The sequence below is a fragment of the Pimephales promelas genome, chromosome 8, assembly GCF_988280905.1.
Source record: "Pimephales promelas chromosome 8, fPimPro1.hap1.1, whole genome shotgun sequence".
NCBI classification, from domain to species: Eukaryota; Metazoa; Chordata; class Actinopteri; order Cypriniformes; family Leuciscidae; genus Pimephales; species Pimephales promelas.
Window position 1 is genome coordinate 29119584 of NC_142776.1, and position 20304 is coordinate 29139887.

The window sequence follows — 20304 nt, forward strand, 5'->3', positions numbered from 1 at the left end:
GTGCTAAATGAATCAAACTGAAATAAAAAAAATAAGTTAAAGCTAAAATACTAGTAAAATGGAAAAGAAAATTACTACAGCGTAAACAAAAATATGTGAATGACTACTGAAAATAAATAAATGAAAGTAAAAGCTAATTCAAAATATTAATACGTACTATTGATTTTAAAGTATTACTACTGGTATATAAATCATTCAATGGGCTAGGACCTCAATATATTGCAGATATGCTCACTGAATATAAATCTAACAGATCACTCGGATCATTAGGATCACATCAGCTAGAAATACCAAGGGTTAACTCTAAGCATGGAGAGTCCGCCTTTAGCTATTATGCCAGCCGCAGCTGGAACCAGCTTCCACAGGAGATCAGGTGGTACCTATAGTAATCACATTCAAATCCAAACTCAAAACACATCTATTTAGCTTTGCATTTACTAAGGGAGCATTGTGCCACTGTTCGTCCGACTGTTACTGTACTGTACATTTTATTTTTTATTCTAAACTGTTTTAATTATTCTGATTTCTTTTGATTATTTTAATTTCTTCTATGGAAACTGCACTTTGAATTACCATTGTGTATGAAATGTGCTATATAAATAAACTTGCATTGCCTTGCCTACTATAAACAACACAAAAATAACACTGCTATGATTCTCTTTCCGTAGGTTGACACACATTTCATGAAAAAGATCCCAACTGGAGCTGAAGCTTCTAATGTGCTGGTTGGAGAGCTGGACTTTTTAGAGAGATCCATCATTGCATTTGTTCGCCTGTCTCCTGCTGTACTGCTCACAGGGCTTACTGAAGTTCCCATTCCCACTAGGTATAAGCTGTTTGTTTGCAAATGCATGCATGGAGCTGATAAATCCATTGTAACAGAATGATCAAAATCATTCTTTACTCTGCAGATTCTTGTTCATTTTGCTCGGTCCAGATGGAAAAGCCCAGCAGTACCATGAGATCGGTCGCTCTATGGCCACCATCATGACCGATGAGGTCAATGCAGAACTAGACATACAGTGTTTCAGTAGTCATAGCATTTTCTCATTGGATATTAATGCATTAACCCCACGTCCTTACGTTTTCAGAAGAACTTTTACATTCTTATTTTCAATTTAATATATTTCTTTCTTATATCATTTAGATTTTCCATGATGTTGCATACAAGGCCAAAGACAAGAATGATTTGTTGGCTGGTATTGATGAGTTTCTGGATCAAGTGACAGTTTTGCCTCCAGGAGAATGGGACCCTGCTATACGCATAGAACCTCCTAAAAGTGTCCCATCACAGGTGTGGAAAAACACACTTTTTAAAGTGATGCTTAAGTGATTGATTGTTTGTTATAATGCATCTACTGTATTTCTCTTTCTGAATAGGAGAAAAGAAAGATGCCAGGAGTGCCGAACGGAACAGTGGTTCCCGTTGAGGAAGAGCAGCATGGGGAACACCATGGACTAGAACTACAGAGAACTGGAAGGTGTGTGGGTCAGGATTTAAATACATTTTGGGAACCAGATATCCTAAAACCAGAAATCATCTACATTGCTGGCGGGGAGCTGCCAACAGTCCCTATGAGGAGAAACTGCTTTATAAACATTGAATTAACAACATTTAATGAATAGAAATGCTACTGGTTCAGTATGGAAACAATATACATTTGTGGACATATGTTTCTCTCCTCTTTACTCTATCTGTAGGCTGTTTGGAGGACTGATTCTGGATGTGAAGAGAAAAGCTCCATTTTATCTGAGTGATTATAAAGATGGTCTGAGTTTGCAGTGTGTAGCCTCTTTTCTGTTTCTATACTGTGCCTGCATGTCACCTGTTATCACGTTTGGAGGGCTTCTGGGAGAGGCTACAGAGGGACGCATTGTAAGTATGCAAACACGGACAGTTTTGTTTCTGTGTGGTCTATTAGGCAAAGTCATGTAAAAAAATATGTTTATAATGCAAAACACAGCAGTCGTGTGTGTGTGTGTGTGTGTGTGTCAGAGTGCGATTGAGTCTCTGTTAGGGGCGTCTATGACTGGAGTAGCATACTCTCTGTTTGCTGGGCAGCCGCTAACTATACTGGGAAGCACTGGACCGGTCCTTGTGTTTGAAAAGATTCTCTTCAAGTTCTGCAAGTCAGTACAGGCCAGACCAAGTATTAAAAATAAACATATTTAATAATTAACTAATCATTCACTTTCTTATCCAGAAATTTTTTTAATTGGTTATTGTGATTTTAATACATTTGTTAATATAATTTCTATATTATATGTATTATATATTATTTCATTAATAATTTTGAAATTATATAGTATTAATGATTATTGTGATTATTATTATTATTAATATTACAATATTGTATTATTATATTATAATCTAATAATAATTTTCTTTTAAAAACATACAGTTAATTTAAGGGGATGTAGAATATATATTTACAATATATCTTCTGTATCAATTTAGTATTCATTTATCTTAACCCTCTCTATTGTCTCTGTCCTGCCTGTTTCTGTCCCTGTAGAGACTTCGACCTCTCGTACCTGTCCCTTCGTACTTGTATTGGTCTGTGGACAGCTTTCTTGTGTCTGATTCTTGTTGCAACAGATGCCAGCTCCTTGGTCTGTTACATCACACGTTTTACAGAGGAAGCGTTTGCTTCGCTCATCTGCATTATCTTTATTTATGAAGCACTCGAGAAACTTTTCCATCTTGGAGAACTGTACCCGATCAACAGACATGGCAATCTGGACAAACTAACACTGGCCTAGTAAGTATATAAACTCATATATGCAGACACATGCAAGTTGGATCTCTGGATATATCCTGGCTTTCTAATTTTGTGTTCTTAGATGTTAATAATTAATATGCAAGTAAGGAGAATAAGTTATTCTTCTAGACATCAATGAGAAATTAAGACTGGAAAGACTGTTTATGAACACACATTTTAACACATTGTATGCCATCAGTTGTAGGTGTGCAGAACCTGATAATCCCAGTAATAAAACACTAGAACTGTGGAATCAGAGGAACGTCACAGCCTCTGCAGTGCCATGGAGCAACCTCACTGTAACGGTACTTCAACCTCCCACAATCCTTACAAACAGTCTAGTCAAACTACTGAAAATTGAACATTCTTACATGGTCTTACCTTACTATGCCATGTCGAGGGTGTTGAAGTACAACTCACGTTAAGTTGATAATTCCGCGAATGACTGCAATTGCAGATTTCGAACAGAGATGCTGGACTGCAGCTTTAACAAGACAAAATATTCCTTTAAATGTCACTTTTAACTTCTCACATTGTCATGTACATCATCTTACATCATCATGTTATGAAAGAACACCTTATGACACACATTATACAGTTGGAGGAGTCCTGTTATTCAATTCACGTCCCATTACTGCAGTGCAATGTTTTTTCACAGTGTAGTCTCACACAGATCACATTTAGTGCTAATCCTATTTTCACAACTGAGTCAGCGTCTGGGCTGCCAGTTCAGTTAAATATGAGCCAAACTTTGTGTGTGTGTTTGTGAGTAGGAGTGTTTAGACCTCCAGGGGCAGTTTATTGGATCGGCGTGTGGACACCATGGTCCCTACACCCCTGATGTTCTCTTCTGGTCAGTCATCTTGTTTTTCGGTACCGTTTTCCTGTCTAGCTTCCTGAAAGACTTCAAGACTAGCAGATACTTCCCAACACGGGTGAGGCTGAAATACTTGTATTCTCAAACATATATGCATATATTTTGTATACAATAAATGCAAAGTGTGTATTAATTTGTTTTTGTGATGTAGGTACGGTCAGTGATCAGTGATTTTGCTGTGTTCCTCACCATTGTTCTCATGGTCCTGCTTGATTATCTCATTGGAGTTCCATCCCAAAAATTACAAGTGCCCAGCAAATTCAAGGTAGGAATCAATAATCAAATGTGCACCCAAACACACACACTGGTGTTTGCATATTTAGCCCTATAACACTGTATGTATTAAATGTGGTAAATGGCTTTCTAAGGCTTTAAATACTATGATTAAAAATACTGGTGTACTATGTAGGACAGTACATGTCTTCTGCCCCCTGGTGGAATATCCATGCTCTTCAGAAAGGACTTTTAATATAATTTCCAAAATGCCATCCAGCATCACTTTTACTTGAAAATCTTTGCAGTTGCTACTATTTCAGAAATAATATTTATATACTGGATTGAAGTAAAGTGTTCATAATATTATACACAATAAATCCATACATATTTGAGATATATTTATTTTAATCCTAATAAAAAATAAATAAAATGCTAAGCCAATTACAATTAAATTGTGCTCATTGAATAATTTAATAATTAAATTAAACCGAAAAACTGAAACATAATTTTACTATATAATTTTTACTATAACTTTTGCTCATTTGCTTATATTTTTATATGTGAAGCCTGTTCTATCATAATTAAAATCTCAAATCAAATATTATTGCAAGCTCTAACCTATAATAAAACATAAATTGGACAAATAAACCAAAATAGCTGCTAATGAAATTGGTACCAGGTATAATTGGTACCCAAAAGGAAATATCTGTGCGGGGCAGTAAAGAGAAGAAGCTCTCCTGAATGCTTTGAGGTCTCTAGTTCTTTCTAACAGCTCTGTTTTGAAAGCTTTTAAATTCAAAGCTTACCTTAGTGATGAATGCACTGCTTCAGTCTTCAGTCAGTTCTTTTCTGTCCAGTCATAATCCACAACAGTCCTGTTTGGTCCAATTTGTTCGTGTTTTGTTTATAGGAACATTTGTTCATATGATTAGATTAGAGTGGCACCCCTGCAGTGACAGATTAAGACAATGCTGAGTCATGGAATTGACTTTATACCCCAAGCTAATCCAGATACATGCGCTGCACAGGGAAAACATGCAAACTCCACACAGGAAGGACTTCTGTCCTTCGCAGGTAAAAAACAGACCTGAAAACTAAGCTCACAATACAGCCACAAAGGACAACACCAGACAAAGAACAGAGGAAACACCATGCACAAGCTTCAAGCTATCAAGGAGCTAACAAGGGACAGGTTATGGTAATTAATCATTATGGCAAGAAACAAGGGTAACCAAGAAAACAAACCAGGTAGCTAAGGAAACAAGGCAAACACAGGAACAATGGGAGGCATATCAAAATAAGAGTCCCAAAACAGGAATCGTAACATCTACTTTGTGACAAATCACTCAGCATTTTAGAATGATTTTGTAAGGATCATGTGACCCTGGACAATAAAGAAGGAAGAAATAGCTTCTGAACATGTGTTAGTTTCTTAGGTAATACTATAAAAGATGAAAAATATATGAAACTCTAATTCACAGTGCAGTTTTTTTTAGTTTTCCTCACATTAAAAAGGATCAGTAATACACTTAAATAAAAATGGAGAAAGTATGATTACAGTGCTATTTTGTTACATTTCTCCTTGTGTTTACAGCCCACACGTGATGACCGGGGTTGGCTAATAAACCCCATTGGGCGAAACCCATGGTGGACTGTGTTGGCTGCCTCAATACCAGCTCTTCTCTGCACCATCCTCATCTTCATGGACCAACAGATCACCGCCGTCATAATAAACCGCAAGGAGCACAAACTTGTAGTATGCATATTTTTTAAAATAGCCTTTACAGAGGTTGTGTGTCTCTCTACTGATCATATGTGTGTGTGATCAGTATCTGCTCTATTTCCTCTTCACAGAAAGGCTGCGGGTACCATTTGGATCTTCTGATGGTTGGAGTGATGTTAGCTGTATGTTCTATAATGGGGTTGCCCTGGTTTGTCGCAGCAACTGTCCTGTCAATTTCCCACGTCAACAGCCTGAAGCTGGAGTCTGAAAGCTCCGCCCCTGGGGAGCAACCTCGATTTCTGGGTATTAGAGAGCAAAGGCTTACTGGGCTGGTCATTTTCCTTCTGATGGGCTGCTCTGTGTTCATGACTGGGGCATTACAGGTAATCGCACAAAATCTAGTTACATATAATATGTGGCCTACTTAAATTAGGCATACTTAATGCATTAGATTACAAAATATCTTAAAGGACTGCTTTGTGTTTTACAGTTCATTCCCATGCCAGTTCTCTATGGTGTTTTTCTTTATATGGGCGCATCATCTCTGAAAGGCATTCAGGTAGAGACATTCATCTGACACTAAACATAGACATGTACACAGTGACTTGTCAGTTACTTGTCATCTTTCTCCGCCCTTTCTTGCTCAGTTCTTTGACCGTCTGAAGTTGTTTGGCATGCCAGCGAAGCACCAGCCAGACTTTATTTATCTACGTCACGTTCCTCTGAGGAAAGTCCACCTGTTCACTTTAACCCAACTTACCTGCCTTGTGCTGCTCTGGGTCATCAAAACTTCCCCTGCCGCAATCGTCTTCCCTATGATGGTACGTCCCAAAACAAAGTACATACTTTTAATGTTAAGGAGGTTAAAACTTTCTTAACAATTCAATACTAGAATAAAACATCGCTTTTTTGGAGTTTTTCTGGTGTGAAATAATCATATATATTAGTTTGACAGATACTTTTATCCAAAGCTTTTGAAAAATACAGTACATTTTATCAGTTCATGCATTGCCTGGGAATCAAACCCATGACCTTTGTGTTAATAGTGCAATGCTCAACTGTTTTAGCCACAGGAACAGTGATGGAGGTTGATTTAAAAACTATGGGTGTAATAAAGTATAACAGTGGCATAAGTGTGTTTATTTCCTGCAGGTGCTGGCATTAGTGTTCATCCGTAAGCTGCTGGACTGTTTCTTTTCCAATCGGGAGCTTAGTTACCTTGATGATCTGATGCCTGAGAGTAAGAAGAAGCTGGATGATGATTCCAAAAAGGCAGAGGAGGTTTGTGAATCATATGCAGAGTTTATTATAGCAAATGGTATCCAAACAATCTTTTTTTTTTTTTAAATCCACCCTGGAAACACTACTTTCTAAACTATGCAGTAATGTGCATTGTTGTAAATTTCTTTATGGGCAGAAAATGTAACATTTAACGTTTGCCAAAGTGATGCACTTTAAAAACTTAATAAAGTTAAAGCAACATAATAAAATTAAATTAAAAAAGACGCAAAATCATGACGCACTACTATTTGAAATGTTTATTTTTCACTTAATTATAGTTCCACATACTATTAAATCATTATTATATTCATAAAATATTAAATTAGCAGTACACCATGGAGTTGTATGTTAGGGCTCCACCCTGAACAACCCTAACATGATCTTTCAAACAAATTATGCATGTAAACTGATACTGAAACTAATACATCAACCCAACCTTGCATTGTGGTTTGTCATATACAACGAAGGAGGCTGCATGTATGTGTTTATGAGTAGCAGGAATCACAGGAGATGCTGGTGGATGACTCTGAGAAATTAGAAGACAAAGACACAGTGCAGATCCCATTGGAGAGCAAACCTCTACACTCACCTAAAACACCAGACCCCAGGTAACAAACTGCTATCAGAAGCTCTATGCAAACACTGTGGCTTATCGCAAACCCTTGGTCCAACAGTCAGACTCATGTAAAATGAGCTTAGACACCACAATGTCCACTGTGAATGTGTACTTACAAACACTCACCTTTCCCTTTGTGCCCTTCTCCTGCCCTCTCCTCAACTGTGTCCACCTGTTGTCCAGGAACGATCCCTCTGATATTAACATATCTCATGAAATGTCTAAAACCACTGTGTGGAAATCCCTCAATTCCAATCACAAGGACACACAGCGTTCAAGTACACATAAAAAGGCAAGAACGCTCTCTTTCCATCCTTTTAAGTGTTGGCTCCTTGAATTTCCTTTCTTACCCTTGTGTCTAATACTTTTCTATGTTAAAGAGGACCTATTATGCTTTTTTTCCAACTTTATTAAGTGCGTAATGTTATGTTATTCTCTGTATCAGTGAGCAAGCTGAAGCTCCTCGATTATAGTCTTGAGTCTTGATTCCCGCCCCATAAAACAAAATCAAAACTTTGTAAAAGGGCATAATATGACCTCTCTAATGCTGGTAGCGAGATGATTATTAGACAACAAAATGGCTTTTAAACTGCTGAGAAGTTTTGTTTGGTGATTTCATGTTTCTTTATCTGTGTGTTTTTCTCGACACAGGAGGTTCCGTGAAGTAACCCCACAGAAAGAAGAAATTACATTCTTGGCATCAGTTGTTTGAAATTCAGCTGACTTGTGCTGAAAAGCGGCCATGTGCTAAAAACACACAGATATTAGTTGACTCCTTTCCACTGTTTCTCAGACTGTTTATGTATAGCTGTGTGAGATATTGGTGTGTCAGTGTGTGTTTGTGCATATGTGCAACATATTCTCCTACCGAATCCAGGTTGTTTTTAAGTTTTAGCTGAGCTTTAGCATACATATAGGTCTCTGTGCTGTGCTGTGCTGTAGTGTACATGTATTTTTATTTAACATTTTTGTAATTGTCTGGTTCTCAGTTTTGAATAATAGAGTTGTTTAAATGTTCTCATTTTAAGTATAATACTTGCTGTAAATATTACTGGATATGTGTGCTTTGTTCATCGTCTAAACATCCACAATAAGTATGTATGTTTAAGCCAAATGGCTGATCAGAATAATAACCTCAGTTTGATCTATTTTTGTGCCAGTATAAATAGCCATCAGTTACATTAGACCTATATGAACCAAATCAGTTCTTATCCAGTATATAGACAGACTTGTCTATTTTTATTGAGCGTGTTGTATTGTTATATTGTAATATTGAGCAATAAAAGGCTTCTATGTGGTTAGATCACCAGGGATACTAATGGATAAGTACAGTATGAAGTAAGTGTTTTTACCACCATTTCAAAGTCTGAAACCTCACCAGTCATTTGAGGCACCATGTTGAGTGTAAACTGGACTCATTTGAATACCCTTTCTGGTCATAAATCCCAGTAATAAGCCATCTCCTTAGACTACCTCCCCGCACTTTTAAAACACCCACAAGTAGTTTCTGCACTGAAAGAGGTAAAAATATGTTTATGTTTTTGACCTCAGTGAAATAACACTTTATTTACAGTTGCACTTTGTGTAGATATACTGATATGATTTTATATTTTAAATGGAGTTATTATTATATAGAGTATAACAGTGTGATAGTTATTTTAAGTAAAGAATTTTCTTTTTTTATATAAATGTATTTTAATAAAATTAGTTGAGCAGGTACAGGAAGACACTAGCTGTTAATATGAATGGGTTACAGCTGTACTTTGCCTTCAGATGATAGTAGAAGGTCGATATATTAATTCAGAATGTAAACTCATCTTTGGAATGTCGAGGAATGAAGAAATTTCCCAGCTTGACATTGAATTACTAAATTATCTTCTTTCTTTTTTTGGTCCCCTCCATGGCTTTTTTGTTCACGGAAATGTTCTCGTTGACTTGATTGTACATGAAGAGTTCAGATGCAAAAGCCTCTAAATGCCATTTGAAATTTTCTCCTTTAATGATGATTTTTATCAAACTTGTATATTTAAGTTCAGTAATTTCACTTAAATGGCAATGATAATTACCTATTAATTGTTATTTAAGTGAAATGACTGAACTTAAATATACAAGTTTGATAAAAATCATCATTAAAGAAGAAAATTTCAAATGGCATTTAGAGGCTTTTGCATCTGAACTCTTCACATGTTAATGCTGGGATGTGCTCAAAGAGAATGTCTTTCATTCCAATAAATTTGAGATTTTATGAACAAAATGAACCTGTTAACAGTTGTGTACGTGTTTTTTTTTTTTTTGTGTGTGTGTGTGTGTGTAAATATATATAGTAAATATTTTTTTCAGCCATGGGTCTAACCATTCTGGAGGAGTGGCATATGTTTTAACAAATGTCCTGGGGAAGTCATCGTTCACCAAGCTGATAGAAGTGGTCACTGGTTGATGGTAGTACTAAAAAATTATAGTATATATATATATATATATATATATATATATATATATATTTCATTCTAATTAATATTTATGGATTTAACAATGCAGCACAAAACCAGAAATTATTAGAAGATATTTCAAATATGATCTCCGAAATTAATTTGATAATGTTTTAATAGCAGTGGACTGGAAGTTGGTTCCTGATGAATGGAAAGACAGATGGCCTCCCAGACTTAACAAGAGGCGGCTTAATGCTAGTGTTGATTTTTTGATGACAGAAAATAATTTGCCATGTCCACGGGTCTCCCAGCTGGAATAAACTTTTTCTACCTTAATAACGTGCTCATGGTTCTTACTATTTTACAAACAGCAACTCATTATAAATGTTTCTTTTTGAGCTGTATTATTAAACCATCACCTCAGAATTGACCATGTTTGCGAAGTAGAAACAATCATGGGTTTTATTGCTTTACTGCAAGCTTACATAAGACAAAGTTCACTTCTGAATCTATAGTCTAACTTTGAATTGTGGAAATGGAAGTTAAAGTTAGATGACTTTTCAGCATTAAAAGCTGAAAACCATTATGTAGGCCACAATCAGATTAAAGAGGACAGTTTCTTTTTTTCAAAAAGATGAGAATTAACCGAATTTACATTGCACTTTTATCATTTCATTATATATTTTCTATTTTTAGCAGTCTTACCAAAAATATTCTTATGATCTATCACCTGTTTGTTTCATTCATTCTGAATACATGTTTCTGCAAGCTTCAAGATGCTGAGAGTAGAGTTCAGCACACTCTTTCGCTGTGTTGAGCTGCTGTTCACACCAGCCAATCAGGAAGTTCTTCATCACATTCACTCGGGAGCTATGAAAGCGCTCAATCTACAACATACATTAGTCCAATAAATACATATATACCCTCTATAAATGTACAATGTGCAATTAACATTACTTTAAAATGAAGAATCAGAAGTCATGTCAGTCAGGTTTCCAGTGTAATACATTTAGCAGGTGGGTTTAACATTAGTCACAGCATTTACCTCTTCTTTAGCCACAGATGAAATCAGGTTAAACTCTTTCTCAACAGCTTTTTGAAACGCTTCCATCTACAGTATCAGACACAGAGAGACTTCATCTGAATTTCCCAGTTAAATATGATGTGAACACTTTTAGTGTGGACGTGTGTATGTGGACAGAGAAATATATGAAAGATACACATTAAAAACATACCACTTCTCTCTTATTGGCCTTGGCTTTTTCTGTAGTCTTCTTAACATTTTCCAGCTCTATCAGTTTACAGGTTCTTCTGAAGAGCATCTCCTGTTAGAAATAGACAGCAGCCTTGGGTTAGATTTCATTACATTTAATACAAACCTGCATTCAACACAACATATATATGGAGGAGTTTGAACACACTTGACCGAATTAATGTTTTGGGGCTTATGTTTAAATACTGACATGAGTTTTTTAAACAAATAGTTCCAGCCCTAAAATTTGATTGGTTGAGACTAGGAGATCAGATATACAGTCTTGACTCAAGCAGCACAAAGACTTTTCACTGTATCACTCCACTTGCCTGCGTTTTCCAGACAATCTTTTAGTCTGTTATTATAGTTAACTAAAACTAAAACATTAAAAACATTTGTTACTTGAGAAAATAAACGTTAACTGAAGAAAAAAACAAATAGTACGGCAACAAGTCTCATTATCATTTAGTTTAACTTGATGTAACTGTCATGATTCTGCCATCACATCGCTTATTTTTCCTAGTCTTGTGGCAGGATCATGGCAGAACCATGTTTTCTGTGTAAGCACATGGCCATTTGTTTGGGCTGTGTGCTTGCGTTGTCTTGTCTCATAACCCCGCCCCCTTGTTATCCTTGTTTAGTCATTATTGCCCTGTTAGTGTCAGCTGTTTCCCTCATTAGTTTCTCCCTATTTAATCCTCTTGTGTTTGCTGTCCTGTGTCGGTACATTGTCTTCCTTACCTTGTCAAACCTCGTGTGAGTCTAGCTGTAAGTTCTCTGTTGATCATATTGTAAGAAGTGTGTATCTAGTCTTGTCTGTGAGTTTATTATCGGAGTCTTAGTTTAGTGTTTGCTACCTGTTCTTGTTTTGCCCCATCGTGGGTTTTGTTTTCTGTTTTCGTCATTAATAAAACCTTATTTTGAGTTACTTGCTGTCTGCAATTGGGTTCATCCTTCCAACTCATGACAGTAACCTAAAATAAACTGAAATAAATAACTGAAAAATAAATGAATAAATACTAAATTAAAATTAAAATAGGCAAATCTGTCTGTGACTTGGGCATTATGGTGGGGATTTTTTTACTGACACTGTCTGAAAGTTCAGGAATGAACATCATCCAGGAATGAAAAACGCAACAGTAATCCTGCAGTGTCTTTGTTTAGAGCTTTTCTTTTGTTGCACAGCAAAAAAAGACAAAGTCACTGGTAATACTGTATCTAAAAGGTTAGTTACTATTGCATAAAAGCAATATCACGCATAAAAATCAAAGTCATGCTTAGGCATTTTATAAAACATACTTTCTCTGCCTCTTGGTAGCGAGACTCCAGGTCCAGACCCAAACCAAGAGTGCTTAGGTTGTTACTGGCAACTTTCTCAAAGTTTTGCTAAAGTTAAAATAAAAAATTTAAAAAATCAAATTTTAGAATTCAATATTTTTTTATATAAAAATACATAAAGGAATGACAAAGTGCACTTACCTTTACTGCCTCAATAATATCAGACAGCTTCAAACAAACCCTAAAGAAACACAACATCTGAATAAACTGATTATCCTCTCATAATAACCAACATTCACTTAAGCATGCACATTAATGCTGAAACAAGAGGTCATTTTATTAAGTAAAATTTCTAACTTGGAGAAAGCTACAGCAGCTGCATCGTCCTGATTCACACAAAGATGAAGAGATGTGGAGAAATGTCCACAGGCCAAAGCAAGCTCTGTAAAACACAAACACTGATATAAATAAGCCTACTGTGTTTCTAAATGATGTGTGAAAACTTCTAGCAGTGACTTACTTTGCTCTGTCATCACAACATCGATTAATTTCTATTGAGAGAAGAACACAATATTGCACATTGAATTATAAAATGACTAACAGTGCACTGGCCAGATAAAAACTGAAAAACAGCTTAAATAGTGTACCTCTGTGGCAACCTTTGACAAAGTGGCAATATTTGTGTTTTTATTTCTCTCGTTCTGAAAGAAGTTGTCCACATCCTGGGGATATAACATTTTACAAATTATATAAATCACATTCATATATCTATTAAGTTTATATTGTCAGTCATATATCATATGACTACACAGTGTTGACTTTCCCAGAGGTGGATGGGATGAACACCTGCATAAATCACTCAAATGAACAACAAACTTTTACACAAATACCTTATGACTTTCCTTCCTCATCTCCTCCACAGCCTGACTAAGGCGATTAAAGATTCCTCTCCTGCCTCTCTGTTTTCCAGGAGACTAGTCAAACAACACATGCAATGACAAAAGTCAGATTATCAACAAAGATTTTGACATCTTTCCTAAAACTGATAGCTAGTTTGGGTAAAAGCTAGTCTTAGGTTTAGGTGGCTGAGGAAGCTGGTCAAGAACACAGCTGAAAAACAAACCAGATCATGCAAGCCTGAACCGGTCAGACTGCTTTTTAGAGCATATAGTAGCTTTGTTCCAATATAGGTGACCAGGTCTCCACCCAGCTGATAGTACAGCTCAACCATCTAAATGACACTTTACAAGATACCATGTTCTAAAACACAACTACTACCTTCAGTTTTAGCTGGGAACCTCAGCAAGACAGGTTAGCCTGGTCAGTTCCATTGTATTATCAATCAATGGCTGTGATACAGATTCATGAAAAATCACAGTCACTGTGTGTGTGTGTGTGTGTGTGTGTGTGTGTGTGTGTGTGTGTGTGTGTGTGTGTGTGTGTGTGTTTATAGTAAACCTCAGAGTTATTAAGAAAGCTGTCCAGTGCTTTGCACTTGCAGAGAGTTGGGTGTGTTGCCACCTGCTGGAGATAAAACTCCAAAGCCTTACAATAACCCTGCCAATCTTTTCCTAGAGCCAGGAATCCTGAACACATAAAGAAAAACATAAATGTTACATTAGAAACAAAGTATCAAATCATTGGGATCCACACACACACACACACAATAAATATATAAATAATGGTTCTCGAGCCACCAGGCTCTGTTCTGCGAATTAGCGGCCGGGTTTTCTGTAACAACGGTGTCGTGTAAGTGGCCCCTAAGTTAATAACTAATGATCTTTGCAATGGAAGTGAATCGATGAGAACTAACTTCAGCTGGACAATTACTTTATTCTAGAGCTGCTGTACAGCCAAAAAAATCTATGTAACTTTAATTTCCTATTATAGTAAAGCTGCTTTGAAACATGTCCATATTATTAAAAGCACTATGAAGGTGACTGACTGACACACACACACACACACACACACACACACACACACACACACACACACACACACACACACACACACACACACACACTGCCTGTGCATTTTCAAATAATACATACCAAGTTGTTTGAGTGCTTTGGTCTGCATGTTTGACTGCAATGGAAGGGCTTTAGGGGGCAAAGGCGGAAACTGTGGGTATAAAATCATCTCATGTAAGTGTTTCCCCATTCATAGATCTTGTGGTTTTAGCGTGACAATTAATAGGCAAATACCTGTAGGGTCATTCCAACTCAATCAGAGATCCCTGGCTCAATGTTTTATTTTGTTCATATTTTCTCTGAAGAAAGACTAACATAAAGTAAAGTGACATGAAGGCCAAGAATTGTAATCCATACCCAGAATTAGCATTATTAGCAAATAGTGATGACAACCAAAATATGATTTCGACTTTTTGAGTCCACTATTTTGTAGAAGCGGATCAAAATGACAAACATGACTGGAAAGATGGCAGAATCTGCTGAAAACAAATTAGGTGTGCAAAATGCTGCCATCTTTCTAAAGTCAGTTTGACTCCAAATCTCAGGTGAAAAATCGACATTTTGACCCTCCTCTACAAAATAGTTCATTACTCAGTTGATATGCATTCATGGTATTTCATACATTGGCTTTCATCACAATTAAGGTTTGTCTCTCTTCAGAAAAAAAACATCAACAAAATCAGTCAAGGGAAGCTTTGAAAATTTGGTTGATTTGACACGGAATGAGCATAGCGATTAGAGAATTGACTCACTATAATTCCCTGAAGCCCAGGAATATTTTCCTGTGAGAAAAGACTCTGTTGAAGCCATTCAAAGTCCTCATGTGTCCGAAAAACACACACCCCTGCACTGCTGTTCAACTGAGGGAAAACATTAAGTATTGATGTTTATAGCATTCCACAAAACATATTTAGAACTTGTTTTATGCATCTTACTTTCTGGGAAGTAATGGCAAACGTCATAACTTCTCCATCCTGAGTCAAATCAGTGATTCTGATGCTGTTCGCACTTACACTTAGTGCTGATTCTGCACTTGAACCTTCCTAAAACACTCACAGAGTCATTCATTTGCACAGTACAAGAATTGAAATCAATGCTTGAAATCAATTGTGACTATTATAATAAACTTAAAAGTGCTAAAATCTCTTGAGCTAATAATAATATTCCAGTAGCCTATATATATATATATTTTTTTTTTACTACTATAGGTTCAATCAATTCAGTAACATAAACCATTGTATTAGGCATCATGAACTAATGAACAATATCTACTTACAGTAATGCATGTTTAACAATAATTAGATTATGAATGAACCAACAATGAACAATAGAATGTATACATTCATTTTATTAATCATTTTATATAATAATGTGATAATTATATATGAAACAAGATTAATAAATGCTACAAAAACTACATTTCATGATATTTAAAGCATTCATTAGTATTAACAAATTGTCTACAAACAGCAGATGGTTGAACAGCATGTTACTATGTCATGTGATAATCACAACTTGAAATGGTTACTTACCATCTCACTGGAATTAAACAGGTTTCCTACTATGGTTTAATCTTCAAAAAACAACAAATTCTTCTCTCAATCTTCCACATAAACCCTTTTTAAGGTCCTCTCTTTGTCACCTCTACTTTCTTACCCTTCCTCTCTCTCCAGTTGATACAAAATGCTCACACGCACATTTTTGCGGAGACAGGATATCCTTTAGATCAAAGGTCACTATGGTCCAGCAATTTGGTTGTATGTGAATTTTTATCCAATATATAGTTTTTTAGTGTCCTCTTTCAAATGACATGGAATACACTCAAACTTAGTTACTTGTAAAGCACACTCATTATAGGCTACTGAGTAACTAAGAAGAGTTACACTGGGCAAAGTTTATGAGTTGCACATGACTGCAGTTTTCATAGTATGCATAAAAACATAAGAAAAAGATGGTGACAAACACAAAGTAGAAGGACACTTCGCAATCATTAAGAACAAGAAAACTGATGAAGAGAACAGTAGCTTTGGTTAAATCAATGTTTTTTCTTGACAAAAGTTATTTATATATACATTTACAACCTGGTGACAGAATTGATGGCAAAATGAATTATGGTTAAAAAAAGGGGTTGAAACTGAGACTATAGAAAGATAGAGATGGAATAAAAGATGAACAAAGAACATACAAAAATCTGGTCAATCTTTATTCTAATTTTGCAAATCAGTTACATTTTACATAAAGTCTAAATGTACCTCCAGCTTAAGACTGACATAATGCACCAGGCTTGATGAAGCCTGCCATTTCCTATAATTTCCTAAGTGATTTTCTGACTTGTTCACGTAGAGTGTTTGTAGAACGACAACAGGTCATCCAGACTCTGTGTTTGTGCAGTCTGTGGTTGAGAAGGTTGTGCATATGTGGGCATGTCAGAAGGATGACTAGGGGTAGATATGTTCTCTGTGTCTCTTTCGGTGGCCCTTTGGGATTCAGACCACTTGAAGGCAGGTTTTCCTTTAGCCTGCCCTTTGTCTGTTGCTCTGTTGTGATTGGCCCATCTGTCATCGGCGAAATAAGCAGAGGGAGGAGCAAAATCGGAGTCTCGCTCCTCTCGACGAAGACTGGTCCACTGACCCCAGGAGAACTCTGGAAAAGGAAAGTTGCATTTTCTTAAAAACAGCAAATGTAAACACTGGAGCAAATGAAAAGAAAGGGATCTGCCGTGCATTTGTGTGTCAGGTCATGTACCTTTGCCTCTGTCCCACTCCCTTACATATGGAACGCCAGGTTTGGTGTCTTTTCTTTCCTGAATCTGCACTTCCACTTTCGGCAATTTTGCAAGGGGTCCAATTTCATCTTCATCATTCTCAGCACCATCAGCGGCAGGAGCTACAAGGGAACATCAGACATGATCCAAAAACATCCTCACAACCTTTAGAAATAACCACCACCAAACATACAGATACAAGTTAAATATGTTTTAAAGCATATAAAGACTAGTTAAATAATCAGCAACGCACCATCTTCTTCATCCCCTGGCTCCAGCTTGCTTTTCTTTAGCCTTCTCATCCTCACTTTAGCGAGTCGAGCTTCAAGAAGGGATTTCCGCTTATCCTTCAGTTGCTCACGTTTGCTGCGCTGTTCTGTGGTCTGCAGAGAAAATAAACTAGTTTGTAAACCTAAATAATTTACAATGCAGTCAATAGTAGAGAAGCTGAAGAAGACCGTTTCAATCACAGCCAATAGTATAGAAGCCAAGCACACCGTTTAAAAATATAGTGTTAATCTTTAATAACAATAACAATATAACTCAATTAACTGTCTTTCATTTTATCAATTATATACTACTGTGATGCCAATATTCACTTGTATTTAATTTTTATTATTATTAGTTTTTAGTGATTTACCCTATTTATATACTATATTAGCCTGGTTAAAACCAGACCATTCTCAGTTGTAACTGAGTTATGGTCTGGCAAAGCGTCATAGACGAATCATTTCCAGAGGGGCGTCACCAACGGACGTCGCGGGTAGACCTAAAACTAATCAGAGCGATGAAGGAGATGACGTATGTAGAGCGGCGGCCGAGTGTTGTTCTTTGCTCGGTTTTTAACAAAAAGGAAACGTTCAAATCGCTTAAAACAGACGCGATAGCTGATTCGAGCGAGTGATGTTCGACGGCGGCGTCCATCTTTGTAATGTCCGCAACAAAATCTGCTTCAAAATCCCAGCGCTGTCAACATCGTGTAAAGCCCGCCCCAACATTTTTGATTGGAGCCGCGATTTCGACGGATTGGAAATGGGCTTGAATGACTAACTTTCAGAGCAAATCTAAATTTGTTGGAAGTTGTCTGGGTTTTCCCAGGCTAATAGTATATACAAAATGGTATAGAAATATCAAGCCATTTTTAATGGTCAATAATAATAATAATATGGATCACAATATTTAACGAGCGTATCAGCATCAGCCAGAATTTTCATATCAGTGCACCTCAAGTCTCAATGCATTTTGGAAAAGAGTTTGTGACTCATTTAATTGTTGTTCTGACCTGATCTCTCAGCATGTCTAGAGTTTCTCTCTGTTTTCTACGTCGGTCCTCATCCTGGTCAAAAGCAAAATACCCAACACCCAGCTCTCTGGCCTCTGAAACAGACACAAAACACTCATGTGAGACACTCTCAAAGAAGCACTACTTAAAGGCGTTTTCAACGCATTAGACAGGTTTCGGTGTGTCTAGAGATCACTCCTGTCCTTCACCTTGCTCTTTGATATTTTCATAGTGAATGGGTCCAACAGGTCTCTTCATCTGCTCCTCTTCCTCTTTCTCCCACTGCTCTCGCTGCATTTCTCTCCTCATGTCATCAGATAACAGCGTCCTGTCAGTGCCAGTCACCCTGTACATAATAATAGATAAATATGGAGCACAACCAATGGCAATTAGATAAAAATAAAAAAACATAGCAAAGGTAAGAACAATAAACATACCTCTTGTTCTGGAGATCTTGATCCATTTTCTGAAAACCAGGTAGGTCTTTCCTCAAACATCTTCGAGAACGTCCTAATGCATCAACATAGTCCACCCTGCAAGAGAGAGAGAGAGAGAGCAATTAAGACAATCCGTAGTTGAGTTCAAATCATATTGCCTCGTAATCAGGTTCAAAATATATTTATAAACACACCGTACCATTCTTCATTTGCATTCTGTGGGTCTGGAATAGGGACGTTCACATCAGAGTCCTCTCCATCTCGGTCCCGTGTAGTGTATGTCTGTGGTTCATTCCTCTGGTTGATGATCTTCTGGGTGAAGTCCACCAGAAAAAGACTTTCAGTCTCCTCATCTAAATATAAAACAATTGTCAACTTCTATATTAGTTCATTTACAAAACACCCAAAGCAGTGTTAAAAATTATTCAAGAAGTGAAATGCTTGAATTTGGGATGGTCAACAACAAGCATATACCTGGGAAATCTCCTTTTGTCATTTGTTCATAAAGACGAGCCTTTTCCTCCAATTTTTGCCTGCATAATTGACGAAGAGGATATAAAGAATCAGAATAATGTTTTACTGGACTATGAATACCTGCAAAAAAAGAGTCTAGTATTCACCTGGATTTGTCCAGTGTGTTTTCTTCCTCAACCGTTTGCTGAACGTCTCTCTCGGCTCGTACATTGACTCCTTCATTTTGTTTAGTCCAGATATTGGGCTTCTGTGAGCACATAAACACACAATTACAATTACAACAGGCTTATAATTATTGAATGATATCATCTAATATGAACTGCTCGTGTCTTACTTTTATTTTTGTCTTGGACTTCTGTGCTGCTCCTGCATCTTGGCCAAGTCTGTCGTGCTTAAATTTCTCCTGCTTCCGATATAATTCCGCTTTCAAATCAACCAGCTGAAATGTACATTGAAAAGTAACTTATACGTTGTACAAAATATTTTAGGATCGGTCCAGCATTCCCAGTTTAAAAAGCAGGTAAAGATGCACAATGCAAGTCTGCTGCTGTCAGCTGTGATGCTAAGCTAACTATAACATAACACACAAACAAAACTAAAATTGTGGGAAGTGTCTTGTTCAAAAAGAGATAAGATATTATTATTCACCGATGACGCTGTAACAGTGTATGGTTTCTTCTTTTTATCCATGTTAACTGTTGATTAGGTGATATAGCAGGTAAGCAATGACATCCAGAGAGCACAACAGTGTCAAAAAATGCTGAAAAGAATAAATGTAGCCTGCCATCTGCCGTCTCGAAGGTCAAACTACAACAATATTTTAAAACCAGTTTTCCATTTTTATGGCGTAAATAAAACATGTTTATACGTTTCTGCCATGTTAAATATCCAACATAGGCGTTACGCAACGAAATATAAAAAAAGAAACCAGACGAAGTTGGGAAAG

At 36.7% G+C, this 20304-nt stretch overlaps 3 protein-coding genes across 4 annotated transcripts in view; 1 reads left to right on the forward strand and 2 right to left on the reverse strand.

Moving 5' to 3' along the window:
• Nucleotides 1-8779, forward strand: part of slc4a8 (solute carrier family 4 member 8) — a 32971-nt gene extending 24192 nt beyond the window's left edge. The window contains exons 8-25 of one of the 2 annotated variants that reach the window (XM_039689363.2): nucleotides 669-826; nucleotides 912-999; nucleotides 1148-1294; nucleotides 1381-1481; nucleotides 1702-1876; nucleotides 1997-2130; nucleotides 2517-2762; nucleotides 2962-3067; nucleotides 3536-3697; nucleotides 3791-3904; nucleotides 5450-5611; nucleotides 5710-5961; nucleotides 6069-6137; nucleotides 6226-6399; nucleotides 6731-6859; nucleotides 7358-7467; nucleotides 7659-7767; nucleotides 8127-8779. In XM_039689363.2, coding sequence (XP_039545297.2) covers nucleotides 669-826; nucleotides 912-999; nucleotides 1148-1294; nucleotides 1381-1481; nucleotides 1702-1876; nucleotides 1997-2130; nucleotides 2517-2762; nucleotides 2962-3067; nucleotides 3536-3697; nucleotides 3791-3904; nucleotides 5450-5611; nucleotides 5710-5961; nucleotides 6069-6137; nucleotides 6226-6399; nucleotides 6731-6859; nucleotides 7358-7467; nucleotides 7659-7767; nucleotides 8127-8138 — 2448 coding nt within the window. In that variant the 3' untranslated portion in view covers nucleotides 8139-8779. Of the gene's footprint in view, nucleotides 1-668; nucleotides 827-911; nucleotides 1000-1147; nucleotides 1295-1380; nucleotides 1482-1701; nucleotides 1877-1996; nucleotides 2131-2516; nucleotides 2763-2961; nucleotides 3068-3535; nucleotides 3698-3790; nucleotides 3905-5449; nucleotides 5612-5709; nucleotides 5962-6068; nucleotides 6138-6225; nucleotides 6400-6730; nucleotides 6860-7354; nucleotides 7468-7658; nucleotides 7768-8126 lie in introns of both variants that reach the window. The other variant, XM_039689362.2, reaches the window with a different exon arrangement.
• Nucleotides 8780-10517: 1738 nt separating this feature from the next.
• LOC120491496 (sorting nexin-5) lies at nucleotides 10518-15968 on the reverse strand. Its single transcript, XM_039689387.2, has 14 exons — nucleotides 15934-15968; nucleotides 15337-15444; nucleotides 15154-15261; nucleotides 14483-14552; nucleotides 13890-14017; nucleotides 13322-13405; nucleotides 13079-13153; nucleotides 12952-12982; nucleotides 12789-12873; nucleotides 12633-12672; nucleotides 12453-12539; nucleotides 11137-11226; nucleotides 10947-11012; nucleotides 10518-10788 (listed from the first exon to the last, which is right to left on the reverse strand). The coding sequence occupies exons 1-14, from the start codon at nucleotides 15934-15936 to the stop codon at nucleotides 10645-10647; spliced, it is 1119 nt and encodes a 372-aa protein (XP_039545321.1). The 5' UTR covers nucleotides 15937-15968; the 3' UTR covers nucleotides 10518-10644.
• Nucleotides 15732-20163, reverse strand: ccdc174 (coiled-coil domain containing 174). Its single transcript, XM_039689383.2, has 12 exons — nucleotides 20007-20163; nucleotides 19693-19797; nucleotides 19505-19605; nucleotides 19359-19417; nucleotides 19084-19237; nucleotides 18885-18980; nucleotides 18657-18793; nucleotides 18448-18542; nucleotides 17419-17548; nucleotides 17147-17287; nucleotides 16058-17044; nucleotides 15732-15974 (listed from the first exon to the last, which is right to left on the reverse strand). Exons 1-11 carry the CDS (start codon nucleotides 20046-20048, stop codon nucleotides 16737-16739), a joined length of 1368 nt encoding a protein of 455 aa, XP_039545317.2. The 5' UTR covers nucleotides 20049-20163; the 3' UTR covers nucleotides 15732-15974; nucleotides 16058-16736.
• Between the last annotated feature and the right edge of the window lie 141 nt (nucleotides 20164-20304).